The sequence below is a fragment of the Anguilla rostrata genome, chromosome 8, assembly GCF_018555375.3.
Source record: "Anguilla rostrata isolate EN2019 chromosome 8, ASM1855537v3, whole genome shotgun sequence".
In the NCBI taxonomy this organism is placed as follows: Eukaryota; Metazoa; Chordata; class Actinopteri; order Anguilliformes; family Anguillidae; genus Anguilla; species Anguilla rostrata.
In genome coordinates, this window is record NC_057940.1 from 12271409 (window position 1) to 12288528 (window position 17120).

General features: G+C 42.6%; 1 protein-coding gene across 3 annotated transcripts; it reads left to right on the forward strand.

The window, feature by feature from the left end:
- The first annotated feature begins 487 nt into the window (after nt 1–487).
- Nucleotides 488–16275, forward strand: LOC135260841 (NFX1-type zinc finger-containing protein 1-like). 3 transcript variants are annotated; one of them, XM_064346465.1, is made up of 18 exons: nt 488–718; nt 1038–1113; nt 2326–2388; nt 2498–2746; nt 2867–3055; nt 3799–5355; nt 6084–6212; nt 7683–7837; nt 8334–8474; nt 8581–8686; nt 9068–9190; nt 9377–9615; nt 10860–10999; nt 11655–11809; nt 12018–12163; nt 12543–12653; nt 12776–12871; nt 13288–16275. In XM_064346465.1, the coding sequence occupies exons 2-18, from the start codon at nt 1089–1091 to the stop codon at nt 15601–15603; spliced, it is 5940 nt and encodes a 1979-aa protein (XP_064202535.1). In that variant the 5' UTR covers nt 488–718; nt 1038–1088; the 3' UTR covers nt 15604–16275. The 3 variants fall into 3 exon arrangements, with proteins under 3 accessions (XP_064202535.1, XP_064202536.1, XP_064202537.1); XM_064346466.1 differs by having other exon boundaries at nt 1043–1113; XM_064346467.1 differs by having other exon boundaries at nt 490–718; nt 2510–2746.
- Nucleotides 16276–17120: the final 845 nt, after the last annotated feature.

Sequence of the window (17120 nt, forward strand, 5' to 3'; positions counted from 1 at the left end):
CGCACTCTCAAACATCTGGAACATTTTTGCAAAGAGCTTCCAAATCAAAAATGTTTCAAAAAACATTCTCCATGCTAGTTACAAGGATCAGATCACCAGTCTGTATCTTCCAAGGTGATGGTGACGTTGTAGAAAACTAGAATACAATCTGAAATGGGAAAGGTACTGAAGAATGAATGAATGAACTAATTGATAAATGAATGAATCTCCGCGCCCCCGAAGCTTCAGAAACCTGTCCCATAGTCAGCAGTAGGATAGGTAGGCACAGCAAAGGCTTTGAAAACTACGTCTAATATATTTTTTACAACGCTAGGCGGAGACATTTTGTGATAGGACAAATACCCCAAAAATAATCTTGATTAGGCTATTGATGTTTTTTTTTTTTTTTTTTGTTTTTCATTTCTGAGACGGCGTATATAATATCTAATTAATTCATTTTCAATTTTATGAATTAACATGCTAATTAATGTATTAATCCCCAAAAGTAACCGTCTTCAAATGGTCTGCAAAATGCTGTAAGACTCCAATTTGTACAGTTTGTTATATCCAGTTATATGCTTTTTCCCCATAAGTTTTGGATTCCTTAAAATGTGAACCAAACACTGACTTTCATTTCGGCATAAATCGAAACTTAAGCCCCATTATAAAGCGGTTGGTTTCCGAGGTATCAAAGACTCAGGTATCAAAACTGTTTAAGCAATTACCCGTGGGGGATTCGGTGAGTTTAATTTGTTCCCCTTTATCATTTTTTTAAACTTTGCGGTACAAGGGCATACTATGAATTTTTCAGCTTATTGGCAACATTTATTTTTTTCTCGCATCGCGTTAAACGCAGGGTCTAGCCCACTTATGTTTAATTGTATAGGATGGGGTAAGTGCGTACTAGGCGAAATATCAGCATGCCACTGTTTAACCAACTTTAGCCAGTACTCGAGGAAATTATTTTAAATACATATTTCAGTAACGATTCACAGAACAAAGCGTGCCTTTTCCTTTTCGAAAATGTCAGTGTGAGATTTTAACCTATTCTCATTCAGCGCAGGTTCAACTGAATAACGGAAACCGCATGCTACGCTGGGTTTTTTCGCATGTCTAGTAGCGGAGGTCGACGCGGTAAGTATATTTGAATTTCCACGGGTTTTGCATTAATTTCTGGTTGCGTTTGAATTTATGCAGTCACCAAGGGTAGCAATAATATAGTCTATTAGGACCCACGTATAGCGCGTGCCCACAAACTTGCAGCCATTTTAGTAAAATACGTGGTCTTGTTCTGACCACACCTTCTTAAGAACGTAGGTCTCATTTCTTCCCAGCGCCAAAATAATCAATCAGATTAATCAAGTAAAGGTTTCTCTGTGTGTAATACTTTGCTGTCATTCTTTTTTGCCATCAGTGATCTTGATAATCAGCTAACAGGTTTAAGTATAAGAACTCTCATAAATATGCTCACAAAGCTACTGGCTATTGATAAATAATAATAATCATAATAATATTAACCATCCTCGTCATATTCATATTAATAATAATAATATTAATAATAATAATAATAATAACATTTTGTTTGGGACCCATAAGTATTAATAATGATAATAAGGATGATGCTGATGATTGCAGAACATTGTATGTGGGACCCAGTTGACAATATTGTCACAGCAGTAATGGGAGCTGGATAGTAGATGGCGAGGTCATAAAATCCTGGGTGGATTGTGACCTTTGGAGGTGTGCTTGTAACAAAACTAAGTAAACCTGGATGAGTATTTCCACAGAGCAAGTACAGGCGGGTGACAAATAAAATGAAAAACCTGAATAAATGTGTGGGGAAACATAACAAATCCAGATGCTTCCAAACAGGTGTATTACATGATACAATTAAGCAATTAACATCCCATCATGTTCTGTGGAATGTAAATGTAATCCCCTTTAAATTTTATTGATGTACTATTGTTCGCTGTAGTCCTTGTTCATATTAAGAAGGTACCATGTTAAGCATCATATCTTCTTAATATTGGGATGGTAGGTACTGTATGTTTCTGTAGAGTTCCGGAGACGTGTAGAATCTATGCCAATGCGCACTGAAACTTCCTGGCAGCTTGTGGTGGCCCAACACCTTGCTAAGACACTTCATGTTGGTTTTCCCTTACATTTGCCTCCCATATATAGTATAAGGTGTGAGGTGCACCACCTGCTGGGAAATTTGTGTGGTGCAATACAACCATTATTGCTGAGGCCTAGCATATTTTTTGTCTAGAAATCACGTTTGTTTGAATGGATTGTTTAATAGAAAAGGTCACTTTGTAAGTTTTCGGAGTCCCTCTTCTGACACAGGGGTCAGGCCAACCCAACGCCAGGGCCATGGCAACTTGTCAAGCCGAGGATCGCACGGGAGAGGTGAGTTCAAGTTTCTGTGTGTAAACAAAGGCATGGTTGCAGGAAGGCACCTCATGCTGCTTCAGCTGCCTCCGTTAGCTCCGGCAATGACAAGCTGCTTTCATGCAAGTCTTGTTTGTAGGTGAATATGTGGGAACCAGTGCCCCTAGTGGCTGCGCTCAGGACAGGCGAGGGGGTGGCAGGTCGCAGTGCCATGGCAAAGAGGCGGAGGTGGTCGGGAGCACACCATGGAGACGGGAACACAGCACAGGAAGGGCTCTATCTCAGCACTGTCCACCTCTCTCACTGGATTTAACAGACCCTTGTAATCTAGCTGGAAGTCCTGTGCAAAGCCAGAAGAGAAGGCCTGTAAGAGCAGGTAAAGCACCTAGGATGTTCCAGAGTAAGGAAATGTATGCTGTGAACACCCAGCGTGTACCTGTAACTGCTGATTGTGTTGATGGGTGAATGAGATCTGTTCACTTCTTATCCATCACAGGGGATCAGTTTGCCCACAAGGACGGTAGAAGGGGTAGCCGCAGCAAATCTCAGGGACAGACTGAAAACCTTTCTCTCCATCCCTCGAGGAATTCAATTGTAATCCCTGCGACAAGTAAACCCAAGACCCCAAGAAATCGCAGGCCTCCAAATGGCACCAAAAGCCACAATGCTACAAAGAATGGTGAAGGTGGGCTTCGGCCATTCCTGTACAATTAATACCAGAATATTAATATTAAGACCAGAATATTGATTTTTTATTTATTTTGTGTTTATATTACATATATCAGCTGAATATTGTATTGCCTGTATCCTGGTTACATTGTGAGTATTTTACTTAAGTAGCCATGTAGTTTGTGTTTTGTAATCTGGTCAGGATAGTTGTGCGTTGTTCTGCTCGGTGGTTCTGTCCTAGTTAAGGCACTGTTCTAGTCTTGGATGTGGCCCAAGGTTGAGTGTAAAATCTGAACTGTGTCAGTGCTGACTGTGCCCTGCAGCCCCACAGGGTGATGCCCAATTTGTTAAGCCTCGCCCAGGGCCTGGATCTTATCAGTCAGCTGGGATTATAGCGTTTCATTGCTCAATCACTGGTTGCCTGCAAATATGCTTAAGTGTACATGTAGTGTCTACCTCCCACTCCTGTTCCTGTAAACCCAAATTGCAGATTGCAGTGTGATGACAAGCAGTGGCAACAGTATTTTACCAATAAGAAGATGAAGTTATACTGTCAATTCATGTTAGCAATGGTTGTGCAGTGGTTTGAAATGAGTAATGCAGTTTGTGTGTTCATAACTTACCAATATTGAAGTAATATTGCAATAATATGTTTAATATTAATATTAACATGGTAGCTATGTTAGATTCTTAGTATTTTTAATATTTGTAATTTCATCTTTAATTTATACTATTGCACATCATTTTGAATCCGGCTAGGTCCATCACACAGGGCAGTAAGCCAGCCCAACCTGCCTGACCTTGGCCACCACTCCCAGGGCCTTGCATTTAGGGCCAGGAGGGGTGAGACGGCCCAGGACCCTGCTCACAAACCCAGCCAAAGACTAGACTTCTACTCCCTGAAAATAATCTTGCAGATGGAGCCTTCAGAAGTAGTGATGAAGCTGGCTGCTCCAGGGAGTGGCCTGAGGGAGCTTCTGGACAAGAAAAACACAAGAGACAAGCTGACCCATATTACTCTGGATGTCCTCAGCAAGGCCTGCAGCTGCCGGACCAACAGGTATAACTTGCAGCATCTCCTCTCTGAGGTTAAGGACTCCCAGTTCCTGAAGACCACCATCCCCATGTTTGTGAGGACAAGAGGTGCAACAGTAGGCACGGATGATGAGAACACCGGAGAGCAGAATATAGCAAGATTCAAGCAGATTATCAACCTGCACATCACCCTGATGAGTGTGTTCTCCTCTAGTACCAATGTGCCCCTACTTGTGGTCCTCCTCGAGAAGGAGCTCACCCACTTGCAGCAATCGGGGGTCGCCATTGGAGAGGATGTCAAGGAGAGCCTGGGGAAGCTCCAGAACATGGCAGCCCACATGCAGGAGAAGCGAGATGGCACCCTTCGGTCAGACAACTACTCCTTTCTGCTGGGGAGGCAGGATGAGGAGGGCATAGAGGACTTCAGGCTCATGTCTGTCTTCCCCACGTATGAGGATGTGCACGCCACAGAGCTGCCGTTCCTGAGGCCCAACATCGTGGGTCAGACGTTTCAAGATGGTGAAACCTACCTGGACACACACTTCCGCCTGCTTCGCGAGGACTTTATCAAACCACTCAGGGATGGGATCTCCCAACTGCTCCAATTTGAGGGGAAGGACCTTCGCCATGGACGTTTCAATGACATTCACATCTACTTTAATGTACAAATCATGGTGCCAGTGTGCACACCTAAGGGAATTCTTTACCAGGTTAAATTTGATGAAAAGAACTCGAAAAACGTCAAATGGGAGAGTTCCAAGCGGCTACTGTTTGGAGCCCTGGTGTGCCTATCCATGGATGGCTTCAAGACAATGATTTTTGCCACTGTGGCCGACCGGGATGTGAAAGAACTCCGGAAGGGTGTTACTGTTCTCTTTTTCACTGAAGAAAGCAAGAGGAAGTTGGCAGACTTGTCCCCGAGTGATGTGTTCCTCATGGTGGAGAACACAGCCTTTTTTGAAGCTTACCGCCATGTCCTGGAGGGTCTGCAGGAGATGTCTGTGGAGGAACTACCTATGCAGAGGTATATAGTCAGCTGTGAGAAAGACATCTCTCCCCCTAATTACCTTCTCGCCCATCGGTGTGGTTACAGCCTCCAGACACTGGAGAACAATAAGCGGCTGAAAAAAGACATTACGAGAAAGAAAACTGTGAGGGACGTTTTGAACTTCAGTGACTGGCCCAGTAAAAAAACGCTTGGACTTGACAATTCACAGATGAAAGCAGTGCAGCTGGCCCTCACCAAGGAGCTCGCCATCATTCAAGGCCCACCGGGAACAGGTAATTTTCAGCAGAGAGCTATATATGTGTCTACTAAATACACAAGTGTGCTACATTTCCAAAGTTTGTGGACACCTGAACCTGACACCTGTATTTGTTAAACATCTTATTCCAAAACCATAGGCATTAATATGGAGTTGAACCCACCGTTGCTGCTGTAACAATTTTTCTGGGAAGGCATTCCAGTGGATTTTGGAACATGACATGGCGAAGGGCCTTGCCCAAAATGTTGCCACAAAATTGTAACAATTGCACAACTGTATGTTGTAGCGTTAAGATTTCCCTTCACTGGAACTAAGGCGCCTAACCCAAACCATGAAAAATAGCACCAGACTATTATTCCTCCTCCTTTACAGTTGGAACTATTCAAGCCAGTACAGTTGGTTCTATGCCGTCAGACTTCAGAGAGTGAAGCATGATTCATCACTCAAGAGAATGCATTTCCACTGCTTCTGAGTCCAATGGCATTGTGCTTTACGCCACACCAGCCGACGCTTGGCATTGCACACAAAGACAGCACTTATAGTTGACTGGGGCAGCTCTAGCAGAGCAGAAATTTGATGAACTGACTTGTTGGAAAGGTGGCATCCTATGACAATGCCATATTGAAATTCACTGGGCTCTTCAGTACGACCCATTCTACAGCCAATGTTTGTGAATAGAGATTGCCTGACTGTATGCTTTAGCCATTATTTGGGTTAATAATTATTTCAAATTCTGACCTTTAGGAAAGACTTTTGTTGGTCTGAAAATTGTCAAGGCTCTTCTGGACAATGCCGAAGCGTGGCGTTCAGCAGCTGGTTCTCCTATCCTGGTTGTCTGTTACACAAACCATGCACTGGATCAGTTCCTGGAAGGTATTGTGTTTGCTCCTGTACCTCTATGTTTTTTTTTTTTTTTACGTTTGCTAATGCCTGGTGCACACTAGAGGATTTTCAAATCTTAACCGATTTTAAAAATGTGGGAGACCACAGACATAACGACAGATTTAACCGATTTTTAATATTTTAATCATAAGAACGCACACACCAGACGATTCACTCAAGACGCAGGACCACATACGTTTATACTAAACGATTTCAGAGTGGCGATTCCAGGGACCTGGGATCTCACAGAAACTCGTGTGATCAAACGTAACCTCAGAGCAAAACATACATGGAGGCGGACCATCATCGTCAGCTGGTTGCTCTTGTGTGTGCTATGTTTTGCACCAAAAAACAAAATAGGAGAAAAAGACTGGAGGAAGTCATGGCTGAGAAGACGGAATTAGCATGGCTTATGCTTGGTGCACACTATCCTCGCCACTGCCCATCTTCTTTCCATTGAATTTGAAATACACCCCCCGCCTATGGAGTAGCCACCACAAACATGACAGGTTCCATATCTGTTGCCTAACTGCGTACCCAGTTGTTCGCACACAGTTGGTATACAGTGCGAAAATAATGAAAACAGACACGACAGTATACAATTAAATGGCAACTTTATTATGGGGTTGAGTTCACTATTCAACTGCAATTAATATTTTCCTTCCACTGCTCTTCTGACAGAAAAAAGGTGAATTCAGTTTAAGTGGGTAGCTCGCAAAAAGTTGCTGATATTACTGGTTAGTCTATATCAGATTATTTCAGTAATATATAGCCTACTACTTATAGTGTGACCACCTATCGACCGAGTTCTTTCGGGAGACAGGAAAACGTTAACAGATTTGCAAATATAGTCTATATAAAATAGGCAAAATATAGGTAACAACCTGTACCTAGTTATGTAGAAAAAAAAGTATTTGTTATCCTCCGGAGGTAATTTTTTCAGTACTTTCGCGATTTTTTTCTGTGCCGGCAAATATGTTAGAGGTCGCTCTCGTTAGCTATTGCGGGTTTCTGCTCAATATTCCATCGCTGTTTCTTTCACACTACAGGATTTTCCATTGCTGTTCCTTTCACACTACAGGATTTCAAGTCGTAAATATCAAACATGTTCGAAGTCAGGGAGACTCCGATCCAGTTGGTAACATTATGTCTGTAAACCCATCACACTACAAGATCACTTGGGCAGATAATCGGTTCAGACGAGCCTTGAAACGGGAACGCCCCCGCGATTGTCAGGAGGGGCGAATAGGACCCAAAATCTGCCCAATCATCCTTTAGTGTGGGGACAGCAATAGGTTTCGTTGTGTTACTCTCTCTGTTTATGCTGTTTTTTAACCTCGTGGTCATATTGTTCTTTGACACTGCATCAGTTAATCTTTTCTGATGTTGTTGAGTTGCTCACCCTGCTCACACTCTTTGGTTCCATATTTATGCTGCGCTCTTTGGATTTTGTCTCTGAAGGCATTCTCAAGTTCATGAGTAAATCCTCATTGTTGGTGCGAGTGGGAGGGAGAAGCTCAAGTGAAGCCCTAAAGAAGCTCTCTCTGGCTAAACTGAGGACACAACCCAACTTTAAGAAGAACCTGCCTGGTCACCTCAGAGCCATGTACTCCAAGGTGAGCTGGATGCAAGATGTTGCTGCACAACACACTCTGTTCTCGAAGCCTTACACTAAAAATTACACTACAGGGGTTGTGTGCGATGTCATGATTCAATTTAATTGTTGCATGATGAGATTTACAGAGAATTTCAATGTATATTTAATCATACTGTTACATATCAACAATTGCTAGGTCATGTGATTCTATGCAAGACTTTGAACTCATTATGAATGAGCACTGATTGTATTGGTACATCTAAATAAAAATATAAAGATAGCTAGCAAGCCATATACAGATATAAGGCATTTCATGTTCTTGTGAAATGCTGAGTGGGTTGAAGCAGGCATTAGATGCTTTGTGTTCTTGGTTACAACCCAGATATGTTGTAGAAGCTTTGCAATTGATGTACCTAAATTGGATTTGGTAAGTGATAAACAGTTTCACAACAGTTGTTTTTCATAACATTGGATTAACACAACAAGCTTTTATGGAAAATATGATCTGTTTACAGCTCAAGGAAGAAAGAGAGATTTTGGAGGACACAATTGAAAGCTTGGGAGCCATGTTTGAAAGCTCAGCTAAGGGAGTTCTACATGAGAGTGTGCTGGAAGAATACATTTTCTCTCTCCATGGTGTGAAACTCAGAGGACAGGTCAGAATTGTGGTTTGTTTTCTTTTTCACTTTGGAGTAGCAATTTTTTGATGTTGCTGCATCTAAATCCTCCCTTCAATGAGCCGTTTTATCATTTCCTGATTAGCTTGGCGGAGGAGGTTTGTTCCGCAGAAAAAAGGCCCAGTCCGTGATGCTGGATTGGCTGGGGATTTCCATGTTGAGTCACAGCTCCAGGCAAATGGGTGAGATGGGTGAGAGAAAAATATCCCTTCCTATGAAGTGTTAAAGTCCCACCCACTGCAAAAAAGTGACTGGACTTAGGAAGTGGTTGGAAACAATGGGATTTCCCATAGAGGAAAACTTACATGTATCTTATCATGAGAAAATATTTGCATAACCTCTTTCTCCAAACAACACGTATCATTTGATTGTTAAAAAAATGTATTTAAAAAATTTTATCCTCAGATTTACAATATTGTTAAAAAAACTTAATTACAGACGTTTACGTCATCGAGCTCTCCACTCCAGTGTTGCCTAGAATCATCATCATCGGGAATGATTATAGTTTTAGTGGGTTTAAGTGTAAAGAGTGTAATTATGTACCAGGGCTACATAATCTCTCATTTATACAGGTGATACTGCTGAAGGTTGGGATGAACAGGTTAGCTGGGAGGAGGGCAGCTGCACAAACTCAGTGGATGACCTAGCGAGAATGACAGAATTCCTCTCGGTGCTTGAGCCTTTGGACAATGAAGGTACAGAGCACAATTCTGTCATGCTGGACCAAGTTTTGTTCTTGTAACGATCAATTAGGAGAGCAGGGCAATTAAACATTTCACTGTTACCCCTTTTGGCTGAAGAGTGAGACTTTGTAATCCATAAAATAGCTATCATGTTATCACAACTATTTATTATTTATTAAACAATGGGTTGATTGATAGACGGCGCGAGCGATGTGACCAGCGTAACTACGGAAGGAGATGGAGATGTGGGAGACCCTCTTCAAGTGACTGAGGAGGCGGAGCAGATGCAGGCAGAGAGAATTATGGAGGGGGACAACATGCAGAAGTACATCCACAGTGCCCTTGAGAGGATGGCAGCCACACAGAGGGAGGTCCTTGCTTACATGCCAAAGGAAGATGATGATGATGATGATGATGATGATGAGGAAGGGTGGGAGGTGAGCTCATGTTTTAGGGCCTGCTAAGAGCACAGCTGTGCATTTAATTACTGCATACACTTTATAAGTATAAGGATATTAAGAACACTTCCCATAAATGGATATCAGTCATTTAAGCTCCTGCCGCAATCTCTATTGGGTTCTATTCAGAACGTTGACTTGGTTATTCCAAAAGTTTTTTTTCTTTTCAGCCATTCAGATGTAGACTTTTTTATGTTTTGAATCATTGTCGTGCTGCATAACCAAATTACGCTTCATCTTAAGCTCATGGACAGATGACCGGACATTCTCCCTAAGAATTTTCTGGTACAGAGCAGAATTCATGGTTTCCTCAATAATGGCATGTCGCCCAGGTCCTGAGACAGCAAAGCATCCCCACAAAATCACACTACCACCACCATGTTTGACTGTTGGTATGATGTTCTAACTGTGAAATGCTTTTTGCTTTATGCCAGACGTAGTCAATCTATCCATAGAATATTTTCCCAAAAGGCTTTGGGATCATCCAGGTGCTGTTTTGCAAATGTGAGATGAGCATTGATGTTTCTCTTGGTTAGCAGTGGTTTCTACTTACTACTCTCCCATGAATCCCATTTTTACCATCTCTTTCTTATTGTGGAGTCATAAACACTGAATTTAGCTGAGGCTAGAGAGGTCCGAAGTTCTTTCCAAATACTTTATTTGGAGATAATGGCTCTCACTGTGGTTTGGTGAAGTCCCAGAACCTTTGAAATGGCTTTGTAAACCTTTCCAGACTGATTTATATCAACAATTTATTGATTCATCAATTCATCCCTTCTTGAATTTCCTTTGATTGTGGCAGTGGCCTGTAGAAACCTTTTGGTGTCTATTTAACTCTGATGGTAAGGTTCAATTTGAGTGAGGTTTAGATTCAACAGGGCTGGCTGCAGTCAAGCCTGCCTGCATTCAATAAGCTGAATCTAATTATCAATTAAGTTTGTTTAATTGTTTGGGTAACTAAGGGGGGAATTACTTTTTAAATGGGTGATATGGGTGGCTGATAACGTTTTTTAATAATAATTACTTTTAAAAAAATGTGTTTTATGTTTGTGATCCTCAGTTTTCCTTTGTGGAATTTTACATTTTGTCTTAAGATCTGAAACCATTCAGTGTGAGAAATATGCAATAATAGAGGAAATCAGGGAGGGGGAAAATAGTTTTTCATGGCCCTGTGTAAGATGTAAGCAGGCATGGGAATGTAGTTAATACCACCACTCCTTCAGATAACCCGAGAAAGGAAGAAGAAGCTGAAGAATGAGGTGAAGCAGGAACTTAAGAAAAAGGACCACATGCTCAAGAAGGAAGCAGAGCAGATCACGGATCTCTGGGGCCTGCCCTACAAGCAACGCTGGCATCTCTACAGGTAAACCTTCTTCCACAGACCCTGCAGTGTAGCCAGATACAGTAGCTCCATATTCATAACATTTAAAGTTCTGTCTCCATCAGTAAAACTGAAGCCTGTGAATATTCATGAAGGGGCATTATCATGGGCAATATCTTGACATTACATGTATTGTCCTTGGGAATGGCTCTTCATTAATAATCATAAGCTGTAATATGACACCGGAAACTGTTAGCACCTCAACCTTTGTGCTGTTGGGAAAAGGGGTGGATGAAAGGAACATACTAGGAACTGGTAGTCAGAGCTTTGTCTACAGAATCTGTTACTGTTCCAGTCCAGAGAGCATTCTTACTCTGGTGTCATCTGCTGGTGGTCTGCTGTACCCATCAGCTGGTAAAGGCAACTATAGATCACAAGAATCACTCACACACTGTTTTGTCATATTTTTTTAAGGTCATTGTGAAATAGTGTTATGTGTGACAGTGTTAGTAGCTGTTGGGTAAAACAGATTGGAAGACAACACTTTCAATAAAACAGAATCTAACAGAACCAAATTCAAACATGAAGTGATGAGAGAATTGATTTCTTTTGACATGTCTAAAATTCAGTGTCATTGTATTGAAGATGCAACATGGCAGACACACAGTACGCAATAACAGATCACTCTGACCCTTAGACTCTGGCTGGCGATTTATCGCAGAGAAATAAGGACCAGGCTCATTTCTTATGAGAATAAGTACCAGACAATTGTGAACCGGATGGACGAGCTGAGACAGCAAAAGGACAAGACTGTTCTCAGGAGCGCCAGCGTCATCGGAATGACAACCACATGTAAGCCAGCGTAGAGATGAATGTTTTTCACTTTTCTTAATTCATATATTTATTATATTCTGGTTATTTATAATTATATGCTACTGTAACAGACTTTCAAGAAGCATTACATTGTTGGTATTATTAGGTAGCAACAGTATTTTTACTATTATTATTAGTATTCCTATTACTGTTATTATTTTTAGATGTAAGTGCGGTCTCTGTGCAGGTGCAGCACGATGCAGGCGGGTTCTGCAGGATATCCAGCCCAGGATAGTCGTGGTGGAGGAGGCAGCTGAGGTTCTGGAGGCCCACATTATCGCCGCACTCACCTCTGTCTGCCAGCACCTCATACTGATTGGAGACCACCAGCAGGTACCCATCTCCAGTTTAACTTCTGTTTGTCAATATTAAATATAATTAATGCTGAATAGTTTATTTTTGTGATGTGTTTTTTTCAACCACGTGGAGGCTGCATGTCTTTTGATTGGCTGTTATAACAGCACCCAACAGATGTCAGTGGTGGTTTTTATTTTTGATTTTATGATAGAAAAAAAGAAAAAACTATAGCCAAAACGCAGCATACCGGCAATGATTATTGTATAGTTGTTACAGTTTGTGACCAAGTGCTAGGAAAACCCCATCAGCCTGTTGTAATATGCTTATATTTAATTTAGTGTGTTTGTGTTTGTTTGATATTTTCGGATAAATACAAAGGTGGAACAATTGATATTTATCATTTCCTCCTTTGTAGCTCCGCCCCAGCACTGCGGTGTATGAGCTTGCCACAAAATTTAACTTGGATGTGTCCATGTTTGAGAGGCTCGTTGATATGGGCGTCCCTTACGTCAGACTGGACTACCAGGTATGGTAATGGAAGCCAAGTTCCTGAAATATTGAAAATAAATTCCAGAGAACTGCTATTGCTTGTTTAAGAAAACATGCTAGAAATGCCTTAATATACTGAATTTGCTCATTCCTGCATAGCACCGAATGCGCCCTGAGATTGCACGGCTGTTGACACCACACATCTACGACAAACTGAGAAACCACTCCTCTGTCCATCTGTATGAAAATATTAAGGTAGTACAAATCAATAACTGGTAACAAAGGAACTATTTAAAGTGACAAACACAGGGTTTTTTGTCTATTCGTATTATATTAATGCCAAAACAGCATAATGTCTCAAAATTATTCTGCATTATGCTGTATGAAGCATTATGCAGCATGTAGACATTATGCCATATAATGCTGATTAGTGTTTGCAGTATGGAAACATGTAATAACAATGGTCTCTGCCCCGTGTAACTGCATTTTACTAAAGTACATGTCAAAAATATATTTTACAGGTGTAACAGCAACATAGTCAACACTATTTACTGTTACGACAATAATTTTTGCAATTTTTTTCCACAATGCAATCAGGCATGTGCAAGGTGAACATGAGCGCTCATAAGTCATGATAAAATGCATCATAATTATCAAATATTCTTTTTCAGGGAGTAACAACAAATGTCTTCTTTGTGGATCATGATCATCTGGAAGAGAACATCCAGGAAGGCCATAGCCGCCAGAACCTGCACGAGGCCACCTTTGTTAAAGCTCTGTGTAACTACCTGATGTTGCAGGGCTATGAACCCTCCCAGATCACTGTCCTCACCACTTACAGTGGCCAGCTGCTCTGCCTGAAGAAGATCATGCCCAAGAGCACATTTCAGGGTGTCAACCTCTGTGTGGTAGACAGCTACCAGGGTGAGGAAAATGACATTGTGATACTCTCCTTAGTCAGAAGCAACAAGGAGGGAAAAGTGGGCTTCCTGAAAATCCCCAACCGTGTGTGCGTGGCTCTGTCGAGAGCCAAGAAGGGCCTGTTCTGCATCGGTAACATGACCATGCTTTCCTCAGTCCCACTGTGGAGCAAAATCATCAACGTGCTGAGCCGCAACAGGCAAGTGGGCAAGGCCCTGATGCTGCGGTGCGAGAATCATCCTGCCACCATCACAGCGGTGTCCAAGCCGGAGGACTTCCTCAAGGTGCCACTCGGGGGCTGCAGTGTGCCCTGCGAGTACCAGCTGGACTGCGGCCATGTCTGCACCAGACTGTGCCACCCTACCGACTCAGACCACAAACTGTTCAAATGCACACAGCCGTGCACCAAGACCCTGTGCCAGGATGGGCACAGGTGCCCCAAGACGTGCTCCGAAGAGTGCGGCGAGTGCCAGGTGATTGTCACCAAGACGGTGCCTAAGTGTGGCCACGAGCAGGAGGTCCCCTGCTCTCAATCGTTGGACAGTTTCATTTGCCGAGGCCCCTGCAACAAGACACTGCAGTGTGGTCACTTGTGCGTCCAAGGTTGCGGGGAGTCCTGCACGCTCAACTGTCCCCAAAGAGTGACGGTCCCTCTTGCCTGTGGCCACCAACAAGTCACGCAGTGTCACGTGAAGCAGGAGGCCGATAATAAACAGGAGCCGATTAAGTGCTGGAAGAAATGCGATGCCGAGCTGGATTGTGGCCACATCTGCTCAGGCAACTGCTTTCAGTGTGCGGGGGGAAGCGCACATCTTCCATGCGCCTCTCCTTGCAACGCTCAGCTGATCTGCTTCCACCGGTGCCACAAGGGATGCAACCAGGGATGCGCACCCTGCACTAAGCCATGTGAAACCCAGTGCTACCACAGAAAATTCCCAAAGCTGTGCTCAGAGGCCTGTCCGCCCTGCACTGCCCCCTGTGGCTGGCGTTGCAAACACCACCAATGCACTCGCTTGTGCCACGAGCCCTGCGACAGACCTCCGTGCGAGGTCGCCTGCTACAAGAAGCTGAAATGCGGGCATTCCTGCATCGGTATGTGCGGGGAGCCATGCCCACAGAAGTGCCGCGTCTGCAATGCTGAGGAGGTTTTAGGACTGTTCTTCGGCAAAGAGGCCGATCCCAAGGCCCGCTTCGTGCAGCTGACCGACTGCAATCACATCTTCGAGGTGACGGGGTTTGACTCCTGGATGGCATCGTCGGAGGAAAATGGGGCCGTCAGACCAAAGTCCTGTCCCAAGTGCCACACCCCCGTCCGAAGGAGCGTGCGCTACAATGCTTTCATTAAAAGCACGCAGCTGGATGTGGAGGTGATGAAGAAGAAGGCTGCCGTGATGTTGGTAGATCATATTCAAAGTGTCATAAAGGAGAAAGAGAAGATGGGGATAAAATCTCCCGAAATCCCAACTCTGCTTTCCAAGTTAGCAGATGCCGACTTGGGAAGAGTTGCATTAATCAGTCAGCAGATTGAACTCCTCTCACAGCTGGCAGAAATTAAATACAATGCAAAGCTAAACATGCCACGGCACCACTTGCTGCAGGTACACCGTGCACTGCAATCTTGCATTAAAAAGGTTGCCATGGCGGAATTCAGACAGGTCTCCGAGTGTCAGACTGAGATGAAACGGATCTTGTGTCTGGCTGAAGCGTGTGCATTAGCAGCCATCTACGCAAAAGCTCAAGATCGCGTACTGTCTGGCCAGGAACTTACTCCAGAGCGTCCAAGCCTGAAGGAAGTAATTGCTAAGTTGATGGTCAACAAGCCTCAACTGAGCAAACATGATTTGCTAAATGTGCAAGAAGCTCTGGATGGTATTGCAAAGGAGATTAACCCACCTACAAGATGGAAGATGCTGGGGGACACAGACGGTGTCTCAACTGTCCTCAGTTGCAACTTTTTGAAACTTGCCCATTGGTTCAAGTGTAGCAGTGGACATGTATACTACAGAGCAGGTGCTGACACTGGAGGCCAGAGTGAGTTGTGCCCTGAGTGTCTGATGACAGAGTGAGCAAGCTCACTACATTGCGTTCTATTAGGTCTGTTCTTTTCAAAGCCTTAACTGAAAATTCCATTCAAACAGTTCAATTTTGCATCAAAGTAGAATACTGCAGTCAAATTTAACACTCTAAAGTAGTTCAATGGTTGTGTGAAAAGGAAAAAATAACAATCTTGATGCATGGTATTAGAATATACAGTATTTTACAATTACCAGCATCTGTTCATACCAGTCTGTTAGATTTTTTATGCTGTGCTGTAGCTGAATACTAACCATTCAAAAGTAAAAATGATGTGCAAAAAATTTCAACTCTTATATCCTTAACATATATTCTATATATTCTTATGTTGCTTTAGCAAATAACAGTGTTAATTGCTGGTTGTTACGGAGTGTTTTTAATTTCAATCTCATGAGACTTAAAGGGTACTTTTTTGGTTACGATGTACTGTATGTAGGCCTAAATGTACATCATTGCATGGCCTGTTATATATTTGTAGGCCTAAGCTTTAAGCCTAATAAAGTTTGCGTGCATTAAGGGTACCCCTACACCTCAGTGAAAACAGAAAAGTCAGTATCGTAAATCTGTTCGTAATTGTTTCACGACTTATTATTGCTTATTAGAGACTCCAATATGTAAACCATATTCCTATCCTGTATAATATAAAATAAAAACATTACAAAAATCTTCTGTGACAGTGTGGTCTTGCTTTAACCAGGCATAGCCTATAGCGTAAATCTGTAACCCTATCTGTACATAAATAAATGAACTAGCACCTAATTAATACTGTCAAAGCCCCAGAGGTGTTGGTTTATGCCAGGTAAAAGGACAGGGAATAGGCTCTACGCAACTCGTAGTCAACTACTAGTCTACCACTTCAAGGTGTGCAGCAGTCAATAAAGTGGTTATATGTACATTTAACAAAGTCGGAGGATGGGAATATGAGTCCTTGGACAAGTATGGAATGGGTAAGACATCAACATCATCCGCAATCACCTTGCCTGTCTTACAGCAGTTCACTGGTTAGCCTTGTGAAACTATTTTCATTATGTGCTTTGATCCTAATCTCTAGACCAGTAGGGGCGCAATTTCCAACTGACATGATCTGTTGTTGATCTCAGTAACTTGTGATGTCTTTGTCTTTTACGTCACTTTCACAGGAAGGCCAACAATACAATCGCCTACAGGGTAAAATATCTTTGAAGGGAAATATTCTGCTGGTATTTTAATGGCAACAGAGTAGGGCACTGGCACCAACAGCAGTCCTATGCTTGCAGCGTGCCATCATCAAATGACCAGGTGTCTGTGTGAAAGAATCTGGAGTAAACATATATTTAGATTATCTAGCTATACATTTAACAGCAAGAAAATCTAATGTGGTGACCGGTTTGCTTTCTTGCTATGTCTGCTTATATATTTGTTTTTAACAACAACAAAAATAGTAGCATTGCTTTTTCATCAGCTTTTCTCCAGGTCAAGAAAGTTTGGCAACAGTAGTTGGAGTTTCTATATTAATGCAGGGTCTTGAAAA